The sequence below is a fragment of the Pinus tabuliformis genome, chromosome 8, assembly GCF_031772625.1.
Source record: "Pinus tabuliformis cultivar Carrire ecotype Pingquan chromosome 8, CPIR1, whole genome shotgun sequence".
Taxonomy (NCBI): Eukaryota; Viridiplantae; Streptophyta; class Pinopsida; order Pinales; family Pinaceae; genus Pinus; species Pinus tabuliformis.
The window spans coordinates 1,860,472,471-1,860,497,420 of record NC_142294.1 but is presented as its reverse complement, the minus strand read 5'-3'; the positions used below and the strand labels follow the sequence as shown (position 1 = coordinate 1,860,497,420).

Here is a 24,950-nt window from a genome sequence, read left to right as displayed (position 1 = left end):
CTTTAGGGATTTCCCTATTAAAATTCTTCTGACTGACAAACAACTTGAACCTCCTCCTTAGATTCCATCTTCGCCTCTGGTATTCACATTCTAGCAGCATCTTTACTAAATTAAGCCTCACTTTCAACTCAACCATCTCCTTATCAAATTCCTCTTGGCTTAATTTCTTCTTTATGTCATTTCTCTTTCCATCCTTTTCTCCTATGTTGTGGCTTATATTTGAACCCCAATTGTGGCCATCATTAGCCATCTATTTTCCTCCCTTATTGTGAGCTTCCACTTTTCCAATGTGAGTTGTAAACAAGCCCCTATAATAAGTCTTCTCCATTTCTTATTACTTGAACACCTCACCCACTTCTCCTTAGCCTTGATTATTAGTATTCCCTTGGTTCCATCCTTTGGAACCTTTTGAGCACTCCTTGCTCTTCTTTGGCTTTCATTGAACCTTACTCATATCTTGAGAAATATTCTTGTTCTCTTCTCCTAAGGACCTCCTCTTGTCCCCTTCCACTCTCCAACTACAACTAGGTTTTATTCTGCAACATTTCTTGTTGCAAGGGTTCGCTACCACTTCCTATGAGAATTTTGTTTATCCTCTACAACTCTTTCTAGCTATAGCTATGCTATACACATCTACTGCTACCTATAAGCGTTAATTTCTTGCCAAAAGTTTAGCAAATAATAGATCAATTACCTACCAACTTCTCAGCTCTTTTCCAACTATACACATTGCTAGAATTTCTTACTTTGTACTTTGTTCTGAGTCCTATTCCTTCAAAAAAATATTCTTCTACTCCTTGACTCATCCTTTATCTTCAATCTTTTATGTTTCTATGTTCTACCTATCCCCTTGATTTCCTTTTAACTATCTTCTATCCTCTCTCTCAAATTACCCACTTCCTTTGTCTCACAAAATTATCAAATAACCAGTATTCATTAAAATAAACAAAGAAATTTTTAACTCTCAGGTTCTGCATGTTATCTTATTTTACTAACTGCAAAATCCAGAAACTCGTTCTTCCTTTCCTTGGGAAATATTTTCTGCTTCCAGAACATCCCCTGCAGCAACAATCTTCCTCAATCTTTTATTGCCCACACATTTCTTTATCTCTCTCGATCAGGATGGTGCTTCAATCTCTTGCTCTTCCTCAATTGTAAGAGTGTTATTGGGGCTCTAATACAACATTCATGCAGTAGAGGTGCTACTTTGAACCTATTTTCTCATGCATCCATTCCCCTTCATTTTCCTATTGTTTGTCACCGCTTCAAACCTCTATGATTTCTCCTCTTAATATTTGTAGCACAATTTCAACTGAATGGGTCATTTTCTTCTTTGTTTTTATACCAAATTAATTTTGAACTCCTACTTTATGAAAATATGACCTATTTTTAAACCAACTTGTATCGGGATCCCCGCGAGACATTAGAGGAAATTTTAGCCTAAAAGTACCCATCAAATTTTCATGTAATTTCCATATCATAATATGTAAACCAATCAAAATCTTTTAAATTTAAAAAGAGGTACATGTAAATATTTTGGAGGGAAAAGAAGAAAAAATACTTTTTTTAATTGTATTTTTGGCTTATCTCCTTACAGGTTTACTCAAATTGTAAGTCTAGACATTCGTTCGATGCATAATTAAATTTTTCATCCAACGAGTACTCATTATGCATACTTTTGAGAAGACCCATATTGATAAAAAGTGCATATACATTACAAAAGGTGTGTTCAACATGTTTTTTAATGTATATTCAATTTTTATCATTGTGGGTATTCTCAAAAGTATGCATAATGGGTACTCATTGGATGCATACTTTAAGTCCACATCCAACGAGTGTGTACACTTGAAATTTGAGTAAACCTATAAGGAGATAAAGCCAAAAATATAATTTAAAAAGTAGTTTTCTTCTTTTCCCTCCAAATTCATCTCTTATTTTATTCTTTTAACTATTATTCTTCCTTAGGAGGTCACTTTTAGGCTGAAATTTCCTCTAATGGAAAGTTGGGAGTTGACCTCGACCCTAACTAGGAGGTTTGGTCTTATCTATTACACTCTCTTATCACTTCACCAAGCCCGACTGACCCATGGTAGATTGGGTCCTATCAAAGGTCAGGATTCTCAGTGTGGTCAACGGTCAAGGTTCGTCTGCTCGTTACAATACCTATGTTCTCTGACTACCCTTGTCCTGACTCAAGCTTACCTTATGCGCCTTCAGTAATTTAATGGGTTGAACTCTCTCTGGGAGTTTCTTTAAACTGATTAAGTATTGTGCATGGGTGCCAATGCACTCAACAACTGAACTTCATGGCCCACACAACTTCCACAACCATTCTATTCTCTCGCACCTCTCACAGTATCTTCTTCTACCACTCTACGCCACAAATTTACTTTCCTTCGAATTGCAAATTTTTAACTCTCAAAACCTTCTCCCTTAAGCACACTGTTGAGGTTACTATTGCATGAAGGGACTTATGCTAGAACTAAAAATTCACATACAAAGCAACTAACAAAATATTGAGACATTCACTCCTTTTAGGAAAGGATGCACCCTCTTAATTTCTCAGTCTTACAATCTACACGAGCTTCACTCCACAAATTCTTCAACTCTCTCTCTTTTCCTTCAACCAGAACTAGATAGCTCTGTACATGAGTTTCTAGACGGTTTGAAAATTAAACAAGAAAAAGGTACTATTAGGGATATCTTTGCAAAATCAAACACCTCAGTAACATTTGACTTCAATTACCATTCATAACAATTATTTATAGATTTTATAGTGCTCATTGGTCGAGCCTTTTTTTGGAGCTTCTCTCTCCATCTTGAACTTATATTCCCTTTCTAATCCCCAATATCTATCTCACCTACCTTAAATACATCTCATATACAACATTATTGACCCAAAAATATCTCAATAGAAATGCTAGAAAAAAGGACATCTATCCAGTATTCCAAAACGACCCAACAACTAACCTTGACACTTGGCATTATTTACAAATGCCCAATCAGTCAAAACACTAACTCATCTAAACATCCTAACATTCCAATGATCCAAATTCTTTCTAGAACCAAAGCACATCAAAATATTCTAAATTCCTAATTAAAGTGAGTGAAAACGAGATGTCTGTATAGAATTACATATGACCTCTTTGGGCCTCCAAAATAATATACCTAGAGTTGATGCCCTTACATCAACTGTCCAGTGGAATATCCACAATAATTTACAGATAAATGAAGCATAACTTCACCATATCAAACCAAAGAAAATCATTATCAACCATATTCAATAGTGGTTCAACCCAATGGTCAACCATGGTATCCATGATCAACCATTTTCATCATGGTCATCCATGGCCAATATGGTCAACTATATTCATTTTTAATTAAATGTTGATAACCATGGTTCACCATATTCACCCATAGTTGACCATAGCCAACCATACTCAACAATCTCATCCATGGCCAAAGATGGTCAACATGGACAACAAGCACAATCAGTCAACAATGGTCAAATTCGCTTAACCATGTTGGAGGTACTACACACCTAGGACCTTCATTACTGGCACATGCAGACACTTAGTTAGAGCATTCACTAACATGCAAGGCTTCAACATTGGAATCTTCACCAGATTGGTGCCTTTGACTGTCCATGCATGCATGGGACTACATGCAAGATCCTTTCTGCATGATTTACTCCCTGATTTTCTCCTCCTTTCACTCCGCAACTGACTAGTTCTCCCTGGAACTTCTTGTAGGTGTCAAGTCCTTTCCTTGATCACCATTACGGTGCATTATCTTGGGATCTTCACCCAGTAATGCTATATCATGAGCATTGTAACCTATTTTCGAATCAATAATTATTTTTGTTCTTTCGATTTCTTTTAGTGTTTTTGCTTTGCAAAGTTGTGTGTTCAACCTTTACTAGCTAGATTCATCTGTGCAGGTTTTCTAACACATTTACATGGTATCAAAGCCCATAGGTTGCTAGATAAAAGACGCACCAATACTTTATTTTGCAGGTATTACAGCTTGGAGATCGAAGATCGACAGAGAAATGGAGTTTCCCAAAGCATCGATCCTAATGTCGTACAAATATTACGAATGGAAGGACCAAATGGCGCGATACCTTCATCAGAAAGGGTTGTACAGGATTACCATGGCTGCAGAAGTGGAACCCACTTCAGCCATAGAGAAATCCAAGTACCTCAACTGCATGGATGAGGCCCACGGATCCATATGCATGTGCATCTCCCCAGAGTTGCAATTTCATCTATCTTCCTACAGTACTCCCAATGAGATTTGGAAAAAGGTTGAAGAACTCTATGGGAAACAAGATGAGATGAAAGGACATCTGCTTGAAGTGGAGCTACTCTCATTGGATCCACGGAACTATGACAGAATTCAAGACTTCTTCACCAAATATAATGATCTATTGCTACAACCCAAGGGTTATGGAATTGACAAATCCAAGGAGAAGAGTCGCCAAGTTTTCACTATTATGTCAAAGCTCAAACCAGAATACTTCATCTTTGTGTCTACATTTCATTCAGTAAGGCTCGCAATAGGTAAATCCTACACTATGCCTTCTCTCAAAGAGTTCATGGAGTCCCTCACTTTTGAGCAAGATAAACTCATTGGCATGGGGAAAATCAAACCTCCAAAAGCGCATGCACTTGTTGTGCATGATGGCAGCCATAATAAAAATCAAAGATCTTATCAGAAAAATCAGTAGCAAAAAGACAAGGGAAAAGCGCATTCCCATCCAAAGAAGGAAGGGTACACCAAGCCCTTCAATGACTCCTCCAGCTCTAGAAATGAGAAAGGGAAGAAAGGAGATAAATGCACCTACTATCACCGAGGATTCCATTCGGAATCCTCTTGCATTGCATGAATAAACAAATTGAGACCAAATGGCAGAAATCCTTCAGAAGCACAACCTTGGGTACCACATCCCTCAAGGCGCCAAAAAGAAAACTAAGGATCCGCCAGACGGGAAAGGTAACAATTTTCATGCTTTAGTTGCAATTAACTCTTCCCTTGATGCATGGATTATAGATTCTGGTGCATCACATCATATGGTTGCTGCAAAGGAAGTCTATTCCTCTTTGGATGCATGAAAAGGACCTCCCATCCTCATGGGAGAGGACTCACCTATTGAGGTCACCAGAAAAGGTAGAGTGGAACTTTTACACGGAAGATTTGAAGATGTGCTTCATGTTCCAAAACTTTCGGTAAACCTACTTTCAGTTTATCAGATCACTCATTTCGGCACCAGAAAGAGAGTGGAATTCACTCCAGATGCAGTGAACATATATGACCTACATAGCAGCTCCAAAATTGCAACCGGTGAGGTAAACAATGGAGCTAGAGTGTATACATTTTATGAATTTATTGAATATGAATCCTCCTTATTTCTTACACATGTTGATGATAGTAGTAGGCTTTGGCACAAGAGCTTTTTTCACTTAAATTACAGGTATATGCAGTAGCTAAGCAAGCATGAGATGGTGGAAGGCTTGCCAAATATCAGTTTATCCAAAGGAGTTTGTGAAGGGTGTGTCCTTGGCAAACATCCTAGAGAAAAGTTTGACACCGGCAAGACTCACAGAGCATCCTCTCCTCTAGATCTGATCCATAGTGATCTCATGGGGCCTTTTCCTCATCCTTCCATCAATGAAGCAAGGTATGTGCTTACATTTATTGATGATTTCTCACGGTATACTTGGGTGTATCTTATCATGGCCAAATCCAAAGTTTTTGCGCACTTTGAAGATTTCAAAGCACTAGTTGAGACACAGTCAGAGAGAAAGATCAAAGCCGTCTGTACAGACAATGGGGAGGAATATGTTAACACAACACTTCAGAACCTTTGCCTTGAGTCTGGCATATAGTTGCAGCACACAATTTCATACACTTCGTAATAGAACGAAGTCGCTTAGAGAAAGAATCGATCTCTCAAAGAGATGGCTTCTTAATTGTGCTAACTACATCCAGAATAGATCTCCTCATAGATCTGTCAAGGATTAAACCCCCTTTGAAGCTTGGAGCGGCACTAAACTGGAGGTCACCCATTTCCGTGTTTTCAGCTCCCGAGCATGGACTAGGATCCCCTCTGAAAAGAGGAAATCTCTTGATCCACAGAGCATTGAGTGCATCTTTGTTGGATACCTTGATGGTGTGAAGGGATACTGACTCCTGATTTCCTCTAAGGACAAGCTCATCATGGAGCGAAGTGTCCAATTTGAGGAAAGTCTCTCGCATACACCTCAATTACCGCATGCAGACGCCTTTTATCTACCTCATGGCCGAGATGATGACTCAGTACAGTCAAATGCAGATACAGAGTATGCAGATGTCAAGGCAGAGCATGTAGATACAAAGACAGAGTCTTCAGATACAAATCCAGTGCATGCATATGATGATCCACATCCAAGCCCTGATTGGGCTTCTAGCAGTGAATCAACTTCCCCTGTCATAAATCAGAGAAAAAGGAGCTTAAGTGAGATATATGCACAAGACCACCCAGCTGCTACAAATGGTCTTGTGGGGATAATTATGATCCGCGGAGGACTAGCTCAGAGTTTATTGATCCTACTCTTGCCCTCACTACCACTGAACCAACACCATCTCAGCATTGTCATTTGGTTCAGTCTTATGATCCGCAGTCTTATGCTGAGGTTGTTCGGCATCCCTCTTGGGAGTCTGCCATGGAGGAGGAGTACAACTCACTCCTCGAGAACCAGACCTGGGATCTGGTCCCCCTTCCTTCAAGAAGGAAACTTGTCTGATGCAAATGGGTCTATAGGACCAAGAATGCTACAGATGGGAAAAACACCAGACAGAAAGCCATGCTAGTAACTAAAGGCTTCCAACAAGTGCATGGCATTGATTATGATGAGACCTTTGCTCCAATAACAAAGATTGATTCCATACACCTTGCACTTGCCATTGCGACTGCCTAGGGGTGGGAAGTACATTAGATGGATGTGAAGAATGCATTTCTTCACAGAGACGTATCTGAGGAGATCTACATGGAGCACCCACATGGTTTCATTCATGATTCATCTTTGGTCTGCAGACTGAAGAAGTCTCTCTACAGCCTTAAGCAGACCCCAAGAGCTTGGTATGCGAAGATGGATTCTTTTCTCTTATCACAAAACTTCGAAAGATGTAAGTTTGATTCGAATGTTTACATGCTTAGGACACATCATTCTCTTCTTATCTTAGTTTTGTATCTGGATAAGCTCCTCGTCACCGGCAGCTCGGATTCAGCCATTGCTACAGTCAAGAGGACCTTGCATGATAGGTTCTTGATGACAGACATGGGTCCATTGCACTTCTTTCTTCATCTTGAGATCAGCCAGGACGCCATAGGCATTAAACTCTCTTAGGCTAAGTATGCACAGGATCTCCTTGAGAGATTTCACATGACTGACTGCAAGCCAATACCGACTCCTTTTCTGTCTGGGGTCCACCTTGAGGATGGAGGTGACACTCAATTAGTTGACAGTACTCTCTACCGACAGCTAGTGTGAAGCTTACTATACCTCACACACTCCAGACCATATCTCTCATATGCAGTAGGGGCAGTTTCCAAATACATGCAGGAGCCGCATGAGCTACACTGGAAAGCTGCCAAGCGCATTCTCCCATATGTGCAAGGCACCATCACCTTCGGGATTCACTATGCAGCAAGCACTACATTAAATCTCCTTGGCTTCACAGATTCTGATTGGGCAGGCAACAACATTGATTACAGGTCCACCTTCGAATATTCACTCAATCTAGGGTCTGGCCCTATCTGTTGGTCGACCAAGAAGCAAGTTGCTATTGCGCCCTCTTCAGCTGAGGCCGAGTACAGAGGAGTAGTCAACATCACCATTCAGGGTCTGTGGCTACAGCTCTTCCTCACTGAGTTGGGCGTCCAGTTCCAGCAGTCCACTGTCATCTGGTGTGACAACCAGAGCACTCTAAAATTTTGCAGGGATCCAGTACAGCGATAGCGGACGAAGCACATAGAGATCCATATGCACTACATCAGAGACTTAGTACATGATTAGGTCATTGATTTGCAGTTCTATCCTTCAGTAGAACAGACTGCAGACATCTTCACCAAGACATTCACTGAGCAGAAGTTTCACTCTCTGCGCGATCGTCTTGGAGTGAAGGACACAGTTGCTTAGCAACTGTCTTTTCTTCCTCTTTTCTTTTGATTACATTGTATTTTGAGAGGGGGGGGGGGGTTTCCCACGAGGTTTTCCCTCTTTCCTCAATTTTAGTACAAGTTGCACTGTATTTTGGGTGACCTTTGGCCTTAGTTGCCAGGGCCCATTTTCTATTTTTCCCCATAGTGGTGTTCAGGGGGGGTGTTGGAGGTACTACACACCTAGGACCTTCATTACTGGCACATGCGGACACTTAGTTAGAGAATTCACTAACATGCAAGGCTTCAACATTGGAATCTTCACCAGATTGGCGCCTTTGACTATCCATGCATGCATGGGACTACATGCAAGATCCTTTCTGCATGATTTACTCCCTGATTTGCTCCTCCTTTCACTCCGCAACTGGTTAGTTCTCTCCAGAACTTGTTGTAGGTGACGAGTCCTCTCATTGATCACCACTATGCTGCATTACCTTGGGATCTTCACCCAGCAATGCTATATCATGAGCAATGTAGCCTATTTTCTGAATCAATAATTCAATTTGTTCTTTCGATTTCTTTTAGTGTTTTTGCTCTCCAAAACTATGTGTTCAACCTTTACTGGCTAGATTCATCTATGCAGGTTTTCTAACACATTTACAAACCATGGTCATCCATAGTTAACCATATTAACCATCGTCGACCTTGCTTAGCCCTTGTTAGCCATGATCAACAATGTTCACAAATGGTAAAATTTTATCTACCCTTGGTTAACCATGGTTAATCCTTATCCACCTTGTCAACCATAATTGACACTCATCAATCATCACCAACCATGATCAACCATAGTCAACGATGATCAACCATCATCTACTAATTTTACTCAGTCAAGTTGGTTATCAACTAACATAACCACATTAATAAAGTGGTTGAGATATGTCAATTACCATTTTATACTTTTAAAACTAATAATAACATCCATCAACATATATCAACAACTTTATTAATAAACATATATCAACTACTTATTTAATATGATTGTATTACCTAATATATATATATATATATATGAGTTTTCCATGATCTACTAGCTATAGTAAGTTTATGATCTACTATGGTAATATGATTGTGCTACATAATACCAAAATATATATATACACGCGTCAAAGTCTAGGTGTTAAATTTACGATGGAATTTAGGCCGTGGAATTTAATCGATTTCTTTGTGGTACTCATTATTTGGGAAAATAGATTATGTTTTTTGAAATTGTGATTATTCTTTTGAGAAAGATGTGGTCACTTCACTTGTACTTATTGTTACACGTAATTTTTTACCAAAATCAAATTTATAAAATGTACATTGACTTAATCTTCATGAAATCACATTTCAAATTTCACAATTTCAAACTCAATGAAAAGTAAAGCAATGGTTAAAAAGCATCACTTCCAGTGACAGAAGTATTCCAAGAAACACCATTCTAGCATCCCACAGTTACCGGAGCCTCACGCAAGCTAGGTCAACAGAAAAAGAAACAGAGCACAAACACACATTAAATACCGTTCAGATTAGTCTCATATTCTCCAATTGCATCATGAATCTTTACCTTTCTACCACGCGAACTGTTCCTCTAATCTTCGATCGGACGACGATGGATCCCATATTATCCATTGAGCAATTGCCAGAGACCGTGCCAGTGGCGGCACCATACCAAGTTTTCATAAATCACAGGGGACCCGATGTCAAAAAGACTCGTGCCCGCCTCAGCTACCATCGCCTCACTAAATGTCACGTGCTGCGCGTTTTCCTCGATGAAAAGGAGATTCACACGGGAGAAATTCTGTCCCCTGCAATCATCAGCGCCATTCAGAGTTCCTCCGTTCATGTTGCCGTCTTTTCTCGCCGTTATGCTGAATCGAGTTGGTGCCTGGAAGAGCTTGACTGGATTTTGAAGTCACGTCATGAGCGCAACACCATGATTATTCCTGTATTTTTTGCCGTGGAGCCTAAAGACCTGCGTTACATTGAGAGGGGCCTTTACGCGATGGCCTTTGAGGAACACCGACGCAAAGGCAGAGTTGCCATGGAAGTCATCCAGAAATGGAAGGCAGACCTGGTCGAAGCCTCCATGATTTCTGGCCTATTGTTCAAGACGGATGAAAGGTGAACCCTACTTTACTTATCTATCACTGAATCTGCGAGATTGGTAAAAAAAGGGAAAAAAAACCACCCTTGGATTTATCAATTCCGTTATAACTTTCCTAAATGCTAATCCTTATGTTTGAATATATATGTTTGCTTTTCTAGTGACTATGGGGAGATTTTGGAGCAAATTGTGGATAGTGTACTAAAAGAGGTATATAAACGGGAAGCGTTAGAAGTCGCTAAATACCCAGACGGCCTCGATCAAGCGGCTGAAGATTTTCAAAATGAAATTCTGCGATACCGCCATTCAAACGGTACAACGATTGTGGGGATTGCGGGAATGGGCGGCGTAGGAAAATCAACTCTTGCTAAACATCTCTACAACTTGAAACGCCCCGATTTTAGTAGATCAAGTATTTTATGTGAAATCAGAACAGGGGATTTGCCATGTTTGCAGCAGAAGCTTCTTCGTGATCTGCTGGGTAATTATGATTCGCGTCATATTGACAATACCTCCCAAGGAAGAGGTATTTTACGAGATTGGTTACCACGTCTACCCCCAGTTTTTATCGTTCTGGATGATGTTGATAATATATATCAAATAGAGAGTCTGCTATATGTGGATGCCGTGGCATCTGGGAGTCTGATATTGATCACATCTCGTGACAAGGAAGTACTCAGACGGTCTTCTGCAAAAACTGTAGTTTATGATATAAAGCCATTGCGTAAAAGGCATGCCAGAGAGCTCTTCTGCCGGCATGCTTTTTCTCAACATATACCATCTGAAGGGGTTCTTGCAAATTTGTGTGGGACTACCTTTGCCCTTGAAAGTTTTGGGCGGACTCTTTGTTGGTCACCGTAGCAAAGAGTATTGGAAGTGCCAGCTGGAAAAGTTGCCTACAACACTGCCACACGAAATAATAAAGTCGTTAAGAGTGAGTTACGAAGCCCTGGACCCCGAAGAATAGGAGGTATTCTTGGACATTGCTGGTTTCTTAGTTGGAGAAGAAAAGGAATTAGCGATTCGAGTGTTGGAAGAATTATATGGCAACAGCAGAATTGGGGACTATCTTGAAAGTCTACATCAAAAATGCCTCGTGGACTTTCAAAGTGACACAAAACGGGAAATACCGCCCCCTGTGGACATTTTTGATGGCATGTCGGATGATAAAATTGAGTACAGAAAACAGAAATATCCGGTAAGACTCGTTTTAGCCTAGTAACAGCAGTGTTGAGTAGCCCATGTGGATGCTTACCTTTGTTCACCGTTTTGTTTTGTTGCTTCAGATCATCCGAAGCAATAATATTTGTATATCGATTACGATGCACGATCAACTTAGGGAATTGGCGGTACATATTTCCGTAGAAGAATTTCGCTTCTTCCCAACGCGTAAGCCACTGAGGCTCTGCTTGTACAATGTAGGTCAATTGTCTTATTTTATTTTATTGTTGTTTTAAAGATAAATATTTAAACTCGTTAATGAATATTTTTAACTTTATATGTACATGGAAATTTTGTAATGTATTAATGAATTAAATCAAGGTTTTGTAAAACTCCGATTAAATCGTAATTTGAAATTTAGAAATAGATGTAGCATCTTCCGAGTAATATATTTGAATTATATACCTGTACAAGATCGTATATTTAGATAACTCAAATTTAATTTTGAGTGGATTATATATATTTATATAACTCAAATTGATTATATATATATATATATATATATATATATATATATTTATTTATTTATAAAAATCTCTTTTTTTTTTAATTAAATTATTATATGAACTAATTATATTAAAAAAATACATAAATTTTTATTTTAAATATAATTAATTTTAAAAAATCTCTTAAAATAGTCAAATATTAACTTTATTAATTTATTAAATATACTAATTACATTTTTTATATTAAAAGAATATAATTTCATTAATTTTTTCATTATATATAAACATAAATAATGAAAAAACTCGTAATATTAATATTTAAAACATTCAGTCAAATATAGTAAATTGACTTAGATCCATCTTAACTATCGATCTATCAAGTACCAAGAGGGATCAAATCTCTTGAGGCGCAAATCTCTTTTGGAGTGAAAAAGATCAAATCTCTTGAGGTGCAAACCTCTTTTGGAGTGAAAAAAGATTTGATCGTTGTCTATACTTGGTAGATCTCGTGTTAAGATGGATCTAGGCTAGTATTATATAAATTTCACATTTCCATGTATAAAAATATTTTCATTTTTCATTTTATTAAAGCCTTGATTTAATTTTTATAGGAATATTATTTTTAGTAGTAGTGAAGGTAGAGGGTTTAGATATATATCAAAAGTATAACCTTTTTTCTTTTTAGATTTAATTTAAAAAATGTTACAAAATTAAATTAACATAAAATATTTACGTTGTAAGGCGTTCCCTCTGAAATGAACTCCCCTAGTGTGCCACTGTGTAACTTTATGGGCCATTGATTTTGGTGTTAGACGATGGCATTAATATTGATCGTTTGATCAGGGTTACACCGGTGCTCGGTAGACATAAGTTGAGAGCGGTTTCTTAAACGGTTAAACAGTTTGAGGTTTCTTGAACGGTTAAACAGTTTGAGGGTTTAGTAAACGGTGGTCACCCTCCTCTCTGAGTCGCTGCACCAGAGCGCATAGTCACCATGGATCTTCACAGAAAAAACACCAGCCCAAGCATCTAAGGGATGAAGACCAAATTGTTTCAGGGGTTTTTCAATGACCTGTTTCTTCTTTCCCTGTTTCTTCTTCCCCTGGACGGAAGGTGTCTTATTGTAATCTGCATCGTTTTGGAATTTATGGCGTCTTATTGTAATTTGGATCGTTTTAGATCTGGTCTTTTTATTTTGATTATAAGTCTCTTTGGTTTGGTTTTAGTTTTTGTTAATTCATTAATTAATGTCTTAAAACAGGAAAGAACAAACGAATGGGAGTTATGATTTTTGGGTTTGTAGTATTGATAAGCCATGGTATTAACCCATGATGTTGTAACAAAGGCTATTTAAAAATTAATAATACCCATGGTAAAGTGGGGGTGAATACCCATGGTTAAGAATCTTGTTATATTGTAATTTTATTGTAAGTATTAAGTTTTCATGTGCTTATTAATTAACTTTAAATATGGTTACAATATCATTATTAGTCCTTGCGTGACAATATTCTCATTTTCTCGTTAAATATTTTTTAAACATTTGATTGGACCATAACTTGAAGGCCTTATTGTACTCTTTACATAATATATTGCCATGTGGGTGAAGTTATATTTTAATCGAAAAATAAAATCCTTGAAAAGAGCTCATATTCACACATAAATAACATATTTATCATTAGTTACTTCCCATCATAATTTAAGCAAGTATTTACATAAAAAGTGGATAGAAATAACATGTAAATAAATATAAATTAAATATATTGAGTGGACATTTAAAAAATATTGACATTCTATCTTTCTTACATTATGCCTAACACCTACACATCTCCCCTATAATGGGTTGTAGAATGCCCCTTGGAGAAATTAAGTAATTATATAATACCCCATGGTAATCATCACATCACATTATCAAAGGAATTAGCTACATGGCAGGTAATTATTGTCTTCACCAATAGTCATGGCACAAGCACCGAGGATGGATATTCCTACCTAAAGGAGAATACTTGATAGAACCAATATCAAATTCAAGTACCATCGCCCTAATTGGAATTGTGGGTGGATTTGGCTCGATATTAAGCATGCTATAGAAAATTTAGGTTATTCTTATATCATCTAAGTAAAAGATATTGGAATTTTAGGTGTCTACATAATACATCATTTATAGAAATTAACATAGTTATATTAGTAAGTGTGAATGATATAAGCATATCAATGTTATTTTCTAATTTTTTTATACACCAATCAACATATGTATGGTGTATCAATCACATTTATTAATGTAATTCTACTTAATGGTTTGAGTGCATGGGGAGAATTAATAGACTATGTTTAATTATAGTGGAATATGGTTAAATATGTTCAAGTTATGGATGTGGTGCTACTTGATGGTTGGAGTGCACGGGGAGAATTAAAAAACCATGGTTGAATATGGCTAACTATGGCTAAATATGTTCAAGCTATAATTGAGGATGGTTTATTATGGTTAACATAGAGTTGACTAGATGACAATGTTTTTCTACTTTTAACTATAGTTGAGTATGATAGATTATGATTGACTATGGTTAACCATGGTTGCCTATGTTTGATCATGGATAAGCATGACTAATTATTGTTGGGCATGATGACAATGGTTCGAACATGTTAACCATGGGTGAACTTAATTTGATAAATTTGACCATAATTAACAATAGTCTTTTTCAAATAAATAGTCCCTAAAGGATCAAAACATGTATATTTCTCATATGGAATATAAACATGTTTTGTATGTGAATAGGTACACAACATTCCATCCACAGATAGATGGAAAAACAAAAGATGTCAATAGGACTTTGGTGTAGCTTTTAGAGGGTTACAATCAAAAGCATTTGAAGATTTGGGTTAAAATTTTGGTATATATAAAACTCTCTTATAACATAGAAATGCACACTTCTCCTAGTCAGTCTCCATTTGAAACTTGTTTTGTATATTTTCCACCTTCACCTTTAGATATTGCATATTGATAGCAAAGAGGAGTAAGGGAGAATTTCAGAGGCAACACCTTAAGAGTAAAAAATTTTGTTGAGAACATCAAGAAGATCCATTTGCAAGTATACGAAACAATGAAGAATTCAAAGGAAAAGTACAAATCCAAGCATGATCGACACATAATAGAGAATTTATTCAAGGTGGGAGACATAATATGGTTAAAGTTGAACAAAAGCGCACTATAAGGTTATAGAAAGAACATTAAGGCTTTGCAATATGGTCCCTTTGAATATTGGAAAATATGAGAGATAACACCTATAAACTTTGTCTACCCTCGTACATGCGAATTTACTTGGTGGTGAAAGTATAAGATCCAAAATTCTAAGAGCCTTCCATGTTAGCTCAAGAAGTGGAATATGTCCTACCTTTTGTAGAATATTTATCACGGAATGCTCACACAAAGTTTAAAAACATAATTTTACAAAAGATATCCCGAACTACAAGACAGGGGCAACATGACCTTTAGTATATTGGGTTGAAAGGACAACTTCCAAACAAGGCTAAATGGTACTCTAGGGAGAAGGCAGAGGAAAATATTCCCCACCGCATTCATTAAAATATTTTGAGGATCAAATTCCTCCCAAAATGGGAGGTATGATTTTGAATGGATCATTACATTATTCTTAATCTATATGAATACTTTTAGAGTGAAAAAATCAAGGAATTAAATTATAGGGCCATTTTTACTGATGGGTTCCAATTTGATAAATTAGGGTTTAAGACCCTGCAGAGGAAGTTTCATGAATTTAATGAATTTTTTGAGAGTCTAAAAACTCTCACATGCGTTAACCCCCCCGGCGTTGTTTTAAACTCAAATACCTTTCTAATGGCATAAAAAATACCTCAAACAAAGCCAATGTGTAAAAGTTATGCCCCTCGAAAGTTGACCTCCTTGTTTTTTCCATGACGATTCAAGAGGATTCCATGTAAACATTACTAATAATGGAAAAGGGGCTATCCATTTGACCATGATGAAGAACAATATAGTAGGGTCAATATTGTAACTCTAGTTAAGAGTTGAAAGAGTCAAATTTAACCACTAGTTGCTTGTCGAGTTGTGTTATAAGTGGGCCACTAGGAGGAAAAGTGGTTTCATTCAATTTGGGTGCATTTTGTTCCATAAATGAAAAGAGTAGCTATGAGTGGATAGAGAGAGAAAAAATAAAGAAGGTTTGTGCTATGTATCATTCCATAGGCCACACATCTCACTCCTTTTATTTTCACCATTTTCATTCATAGAAGGAGAGAGTAGAGTAGTCTCACCTTCCATGAGGGTTTTCTCTCATAAAGGTTTCCAAGAGAATATCTTGTCTTCATCATGGTTTGTGAGGGTTCATTTTTCACTATTCTCTATTTTACCATAATATATGTAGAAATGGTAACTTAATAAATTAAAAAACCTAAGGAAATTTAACCTCATAGTTTAGATTTTCATATTTCAACATATTTGTATCAAATATGTTGTGGCAAATTGTCGAGTGGAATATCCACAATATTTTACAGATCAATCAACCATAAATTCACCATATCAAACCAAAGTGAACCATTGTAAACCATAATCAGTAATGATTGGATCATAATCAACAATGGTCAACCATAATATCCGTGATCAACCATGTTCACCATGGTCATCTATGGACATTCATGGTCAATATGGTCAAACATATTCATTTTTAATTAAACGTTGACAACCATGGTTCACCATATTCACCATAGTCAACTATGCTCAAACAATCTTATCCATGGTCCAAGATGGTCAACATGGACAACATACACAACTAGTCAACATGGTCAAATTGCCTCAACCATGATCTTCTATAGTCAACCATATTAACCATTATCAACCATAGTTAATCCTTGTCAGCCACAATCAACCATATTCCCCAATGGTAAATTCTCATCTACCCTTGGCCAACCATGGTTAATCCTTATCCACCTTGTTAGCCATGGTTGACACTCATCAAATATCATCAACCATAGTTAACCTATGATGAACCATCATCAAGCATAATCAACAGTGGTGTACTAGTCTGCACCATGAACTATCATCAAGCATAATCAACAGTGGTATGCTAATCATCTCCGCTTATATTGGTTATCAACTAGCAGAACCACATTAATAAAGTGGTTTAGATGTGACATTCCATATAATTTTCTACTTTTAGAACTAATAATAACATCAATCCACATATATCAACCACTTTGTTAAGGCATTGTCTACCGACGCCACAAATTTTCCTGGACGAAAGATTTCTTATCGGAATCTTGTATTTTTTTTCTTCAAAAAATTAGAACGCTGTAGTGTTTGGATCATTTTTTTGATGGTGGAAATAAATTTAACACTATCAAGAACTCCTGAGGCACCCAAAATCCTCAAGTTTGACAATTATAACCAAGATTTTTAAAAATTTATGCCAGATTTTGTCATAACATTACAAGAATTTCCATTATTTTCTGGACTAATTTGTAAACTGTTTAGAGTAATATGTTGTCTATCGACGCCACAGATTTACCTGGACAACATATTTCTTGTCGAAATCTCATAATTTGTTTTTTTTTTTTTTAAATCAGAATGTTGGAGTGTTTGAATCATTTTTTTGATGGTGGAAATATATTTAACACTATCAAGAACCTCTGAGGAACCCAAAATCCTCAAGTTTGACAATTGTAAACAACATTTTAAGAAATTTCTGCCAGATTTTGTCATAAACTTACAGGAATTTCCATTAATTTTTGGACTAATTTGTAAACTCTTTAGAGTAATCTCTTTATTAATATAACTTTTCTATTATTTTACTTAATATAAAAAAATTATCACTCCAAATTCGTTCTTCCTCATTGAAAAACTTGTCAAAGTCACTCTCAATAAACAAAGTCATCTGTCTTCATTGACATCCCTCTCAAAATGTGAAATTCACAAGTTAAAAGAAATTTCCAGAGACAGTGCCAGTGGCGGTACCATACCAAGTTTTCATAAATTACAAGGAACCTGGCATCAAGAAGACTCTTGCCACCCTCATCTACCACCATGTTGGAAAGAATAATCCCAACCACCGCAATAAACATCCAGACAGCAGCCATACCTGTCAGACATACTTTTTCCAGGTTGCATCTCTGCTTGAAGACATTTTTGCAGGTTGCGTCTTAGCGTGAAGATAGAAGGACCAAAGGCAGACACAAACCATTCAGAAACTCAGAATAGGAATTTAAAGAACTTATGTACTTAGATAAATAGATATGGGCAAGCATTAATTCAACAACCTCGCCCACACTCCAGAAACACATGCGCGACTCTGATCACACTCAACAACAACATCAAAATTAATTTCACTCTGTCATGAATTAAATGTAAGAATTGTCTGTTGAGTTAAATATGAATGTAAAATTCATTTTGACAGAAAAAGAAAAGCGTAGAAGAGTAAGACGGTGTAGAGAGGTTAGAGAGTAAGTAGAAAAAGAGTGCAAGTCTCTATGGAGAAAATTGTGGAGCAATTTTTGGTGGGCGCGTAAAACAAGAGTTACTGTGTTTTACTATGTAGTGTTGTGCGTAAGTTTAAATCTCTGTAAAATTTTATTTTACTATGTAAATGAGCTGTAGTCTCATGTAGCGTATTTTTCATGTTCATGAAATGAATATTAAGTTTTATTGTGTTGCTCCAAAACCTACTTCCTCATTTTTGTCGTGAGTAAATATTATTCATAAGTATTTGGAATAGCTACGCTGTTGTGCAAAATTCAAGCCTGGAAAATAGTCTCGCGGTGCACGAAGGTAGCTCCGCGAAATCGGCCTCGCGGTGTGCGAACCTAGTTTCGTGAAAGAAGCTTCGCGAAAGTTATAACTCTCTGCATCTCCCGTCCGCGAAAATGAAAATTAACTTCACCAAATATTTCAAACATAGTATCGAAGCAGGTTAAACTTTGTTAGTGTAAAAACAATTGTTTTTACTAATAGTGAAAATTGTTTTGAGCGCGGATTGTGTTTAGCATATTTACCAGCAAGTAGAAAGTTTGTTTTTATGCTCAGAAATGGCAACATCAAGCACAAGCTTGACTAATCCTCAAATACCTCAGTTTAATGGCAAAAATTATGATTATTGGGCTATTACAATGAAGGCCCTATTTTCTTCTCAAGATATTTGGGATTTGGTGGAAAATGGTTTTCAAGAACCAGCAGATGCAGCAACATACAATGCCTTATCTCAACAAGAAAGAGATGTGTTAAGGGAAAACAGGAAGAAGGATTCAAAAGCCCTGTTTTATATCTTTCAAGCAGTTCATGAAAGTATTTTCCCAAGGGTTGCAGTAGCAACGAAGTCCAAGCAAGCATGGGACATCCTCCAAACAACGTACCAAGACATGGAAAAAGTCAAAACAACGAAGCTGCAATTGTTGAGGAGAGATTTTGAAACACTTTGTATGAAAGTGTCTGATAATATAAACTCATTTTTGACACATGTAAGTGGGTTGGTCACTCAAATCAAGTCTCATGGTGAGACACTTGAGGAAAGAAGAATAGATGAGAAAAATTTGAGAAGTCTGCCAGCAAGGTTTGAGGCCATTGTTGTGGCCATAGAAGAGACAAAGGATCTCTCACAATTTTCAATGGATGAGCTTAATGCATCACTGATTTCTCATGAACATAGACTAAACAGAGTAGCAAGCTCCTCATTGGAGCATGCCTTCAAGGCACAAGTGTCATTTGGTCAAGGTCGAGGCAGAGGAAGATCATATGCTAGAGGAAGAGGAAGAAGCCAACACATAGGTGGAAGAAGCAGCCCTTCAAGCTCAAATGGAAGAGGTAGCAACAAAAATCCAAGCCAAGGCCCAAGCCAAAATCAAGCACAAGGTCAGAGGTATGATAAATCTCAAGCTCAATGTCATTACTGTAAGAAGTATGGTCATTATGAAAATGAATGTAGAAAGAAGCAATATGATATTAGTAACAAACCAAGTGTAACTTTCACAAGAGAAAATCAAAACGATGATAGCATGTTTCTAGCTTGTAATGTAGCACAAGAAAAATAGAGTGATATATGGTATCTAGATTCAGGGTGTAGCAACCACATGTCAGGAAACATAGAAATGTTTTCTGATCTAGATGAAAGTGTGAAATCTGAAGTGACATTAGGGACTGATAGAAAAGTCTCTGTCATGGGTAAAGGAAGAGTTAATATCCTAACAAAAAAGGCGGAGAAGAAATACATCTCTGATGTTTACTTTGTCCCCAGTCTGAAACATAATCTCATGAGCGTTGGACAGCTCACGCAGAAAGGCTACAATGTCTTCTTCAAAAATGATGTGTGCACAATTTTGGATAGGCCTCCAAGAAGATAGTTGATTGCAAAGGTTCAGATGACAGACAATAGAATGTTTCCCCTGAAAATAAGATCAGATTTGCAGAAAGAAGGTGCACAAGCACAACTATCAATGAACTCACAAGAGGATGGAAGAAAAGGGGCAGCTGTCACACAAGTAAACTTTCAAGTAGAGGTAAAAGATGAAAACTGGTTATGGCATTTGAGATTTGGACATCTCAACTTTGGAGGTTTGAATTTGCTGCATAGGAAAGGCATGGTGAAGGGTTTACCACTCATAGAAAAACCAGACAACATATGTGAAGGATGTATCTTGGGCAAGCAACATAGAGAGACATTTCTAGCAGGAAATTCAGTGAGGGCAAAGGCACCTTTGGAAATTGTCCACTCAGATTTATGTGGACCAATGCAGACACCATCAATTGGTGGCAGTCACTATGTACTGACCTTCATAGATGACTACACAAGGAAGACATGGGTCTTTCTCCTAAAATAGAAAAGTGAAGTGTTTGAGCACTTTCGCCAATACAAGGCTCTTATTGAAAAGCAAAGTGGACACTATATCAAAGTCCTTAGGACAGACAGAGGTGAAGAATACATCTCAAATAACTTCAATTTTGTAGGGAGCATGGAATTCACAAGCAGTTTACAACAAGATATACACCACAGCAAAATGGTGTGGCAGAAAGGAAGAATAGGACCATTACGGAGATGGCAAAGAGTATGCTGAAGGCAAAGAATTTGTCAAATGACTATTGGGCTGAAGCTGTCGCTTGTGCAACATATATCTTGAATAGATGTCCAACCAAAAGTGTCTAGAACATTGTTCCTGAAGAGGCATCGAGTGGAAGAAAGCAAAATGTCACTCACATGAAAGTTTTTGGATGTGTGGCTTATGCACATGTCCCGGATGAGTTGAGAAAAAAGTTGGACAACAAGGGGGAGAAATGCATATTTGTTGGATACAGTGATGAATCCAAGGCATACAAACTCTACAATCCATTAACCAAGAAGGTCATAATCAGCAGAGATGTGCAGTTCATAGAAGAGGAAGCATGGGATGGAAGTTTAGAAAAGACAGTCAATGTCAAAGCATGCATACCAAATGAGGACAGAGAGGAATTAACAGCAACAAGTAATTCCTCAATAGTGACTCCCTCTACTCCTATCCAAGTGCAGTAAAGCAAGCAGCAAGCAACGCCATCAACAAATAATAGGACAGTCTCGTGTATCCAAGCAAGTGCTTCTCCAAGCACATCGCGAAGCGCGACACTAAGTGACATGTCAAGCCCATCTTCAACAAGCACAAGAAGGCCAAAGTTCAGACATTTAAATGAAATTTATGAGGAAGATGAAGTTGATAGTAGCGCAAGTCTGCATTCCTTATTTGCATTATTTTGTCATGTAGATGACCCAATCCACTTTGAAGATGCAGTAAAATAAGAAAATTGGGTTGCGGCAATGGAGGAAGAAATAGAAGCAATAGAAAGGAATGACACATGGGAGTTAGTGAGCCTTCCGAAAGGAAAAATGTCATTGGAGTGAAGTGGGTCTATAAGACCAAAAGTAACATTGAGGGAAAGATTGAAAGGCACAAAGCAAGGCTAGTTGTCAAAGGATAGAAGCAGTAGCATGGAAGAGATTACACGGAGACGTTCGCACCAGTTGCACGGATGGAGACAATGCGCGTAGTTGTGGCTATTGCCATGCAGCATAAATGGACAGTGTATCAAATGGATGTAAAGTCAACATTCTTGAATGGAGTGCTGAAATATGAAGTGTATGTCGCGCAACCGCCTAGTTATGAGATTGAAGGCCAAGAAGAAAAAGTGTATCAGTTGAAGAAATCTCTTTATGGATTGAAGCAAGCACTGCGCGCATGGTACAACAGGATAGATGCTTACCTGTTGGGCAACGGTTTCGACAAATGTTATGGTGATCCTACTCTCTACATCAAAGAGAGCGAAGGTAAGATTCTCATTGTCATCTTATATGTAGATGATTTGATCTTTACAGGCAGTGATGATTTCCTCGTCACTGACTTTAAGCAAGTCATGAAGAGTGAGTTTGAAATGACTGACCTGGGATTGCTAAGATATTTTCTGGGCATAGAAGTGAAGCAAACAGAAAATGGCATTTTTATCGCTCAAGAAAAGCATGTGGCAGAAATTTTGGAGAGGTTTAAAAGGTAGAACAGCAAGTGCGCACCAAGTCCAACTATCATATGGTTGAAGTTGAGCAAAGAAGATTGCAGCAGAAATGTCAATCCGACATTATACAAAAGCATGATAGGTAGCCTGATGTATTTGACCACCATTAGGCTGGATATAATGTATGCAGTAAGTTTGGTGTCAAGATTCATGGAGACACCCAAGGCAACACATTGGCAAGCAGCAAAAAGGATTTTGAGGTATGTCAATGGGACAAAACAATATGGCATTTTGTACACAACAAACAGTGATTTTAGGCTGGTTGGTTACACTGATAGTGATTGGGTAGGCAGTGTCGATGACAGAAAGAGCACGTCAGGATATGTTTTTCATTTGGGTTCCAGAGCCATTTCATGGGCCTCAAAGACGCAGCCAATAGTGTCACTGTCAATAACAGAAGTTGAATATGTCGCAACAACAATAGTAGCATGTCAGGCAATTTGGATGAGAAGGATGTTGAGGGATCTTCATCATGACCAAGAGGGCATGACAACTATTTTCTGCGACAACACCTCAGCAATTGCATTGTCAAAGAATTCTGTCTTCCACAAGAGGACCAAGCATATTGATGATAAATATCATTTTATTATAGAGTTGACTAACAATGATGAAATTGTGTTGCAACACTGCAGGTCACAGAAACAACTTGCTGATATTTTCACAAAGCCATTGGCAGGAGAAAATTTTGCTTATCTCAGAAACTGTTTAGGAATTGTCAATGGCAGCAGTTATGATTAAGGGGGAGTGTTGGAAAGAATAATCCCAACCACCGCAATAAATAGCCGGACAGCAGTCATACCTGTTAGAAGTACTTTTTGCAGGTTGCGTCTCTGCTTGAAGACATTTTTTCAGGTTGCATCTTAGCGTGAAGATAGAAGGACCGAAGCCAGACGCAAACCATTCAGAAACTAAGAAAAGGCATTTAAAGAACTAATGTACTTAGATAAACAGATATGGGCAAGCATTAATTCAACAACCTTGCTCACACTCCAGAAACACCTGCGTGACTCTGATCACACTCAACAACAACATCAAAATTAATTTCACTCTGTCATGAATTAAATGTAAGAATTGTCTGTTGAGTTAAATATGAATGTAAAATTCATTTTGAAAAAAAAAGCATAGAAGAGTAAGACGGTGCAGAGACATTAGAGAGCAAGTAGAAAAAGAGTGCAAGTCTCTGTGGAGAAAATTGTGGAGCAATTTTTGGTGGGTGCATAAAACAGGAGTTACTGTGTTTTACTGTGTAGTGTTGCACATAAGTTTAAATCTCTATAAAATTTTATTTTACTATGTAAATGAGCCGCAGTCTCATGTAGATGTATTTTTCATGTTCAAGAAATGAATATTAAGTTTTATTATGTTCCTCCAAAACCTACTTCCTCATTTTTGTCATGAGTAAATATTATTCATAAGTCTCTAGAATAGTTGCGCGGATGTGCAAAATTCAACACTGGAAAATAGTCTTGCGGTGCGCGAAGGTAGCTCCGCGAAATTGGCCTCGCAGTGCGCGAACCTAGTTTCGCAAAAGAAGCTTCGCAAAATTTATAACTCTCTGCCTCTCCCATCCGCGAAAATGAAAATTAACTTTGCCAAATATTTCTAGCACATCAACTCACTAAATGTCATGGGTTGCATGTTTTCCTCGATGAAAGGGGATTCACACGGTAAATACAATGTCCCTTGCAATCATCAACGCCATTCATAGTGCCTCAGTTCATGTTGCTGTCTTTTCTCACTGTTATGCTGAATCAAGTTGGTGCTTGGAAGAGCTTGAATGGATTTTGAGATCACGTCATGGGTGCCACACAATGTTTATTCATGTGGTTTTTGATGTGGAGTCGAAAGACATGCGTTACATTAAGAGGAGCTTTTACGCAGTGGTATTTCAGCAATACTGACGCAAATGCAAAGTTTCCATGGAAGTCATCTGGAAATTGAAGGTAGCCCTCATCAAAATCTCCAGGATTTCTGGCTTATTATTCAAGAAAGATGAAAGGTGAACCCTACTTTACTTATCTATCACTGAATCCGCAAAATTGGGAAAAATGAAAAAAACACCCTTTAGTTGATCAAATTCAGTTCTATCTTTCCTAAATGTTAATCCTAATGTGTGAATATATATGTTTTCTTTTCTAGTGACTATGGGGAGATTTTGGAGGAAATTGTGGATAGTGTGCTAAAAGAGGTATATAAACGGGAAGAGTTAGAAGTCGCAAGATACCCAATCGGTCTCGACCAAGCGACTGAAGATTTTCAAAATGATATTTTGCAATACGGTCATTCAAACGATACAACGATCGTTGGGATTGGGGTAATGGGCAGTTTAGGAAAATCAACTCTCCTTTAACATATTTATAACTTGAAATGCCCCGATTTTAGTATATCAAGTATTTAAGGTGAAATCAAAACAGGGGCTTTTCCATTTTTGCAGCAAAATATCCTTCGTGA

General features: G+C 37.5%; 1 protein-coding gene across 1 annotated transcript; it reads left to right on the top strand.

Annotated features, from left to right (window-relative positions):
- Nucleotides 1-9,788: 9,788 nt before the first annotated feature.
- Nucleotides 9,789-23,237, top strand: LOC149243737 (disease resistance protein RPV1-like). The gene is made up of 5 exons (XM_089371294.1): nucleotides 9,789-10,300; nucleotides 10,445-11,130; nucleotides 11,282-11,481; nucleotides 11,570-11,694; nucleotides 23,132-23,237. Exons 1-5 carry the CDS (start codon nucleotides 9,789-9,791, stop codon nucleotides 23,235-23,237), a joined length of 1,629 nt encoding a protein of 542 aa, XP_089227420.1.
- Nucleotides 23,238-24,950: the final 1,713 nt, after the last annotated feature.

Bases quoted from the DNA above. Each gene is read 5' to 3' on its own strand.
- LOC149243737 (XM_089371294.1), top strand. From the start codon at position 9,789: ATGGATCCCATATTATCCATTGAGCAATTGCCAGAGACCGTGCCAGTG. The intron at 10,301-10,444 runs GTGAACCCTACT...TTGCTTTTCTAG, and splicing joins TTGTTCAAGACGGATGAAAG to TGACTATGGGGAGATTTTGG. The intron at 11,131-11,281 runs GTTGGTCACCGT...CTGGTTTCTTAG, and splicing joins AAGTTTTGGGCGGACTCTTT to TTGGAGAAGAAAAGGAATTA.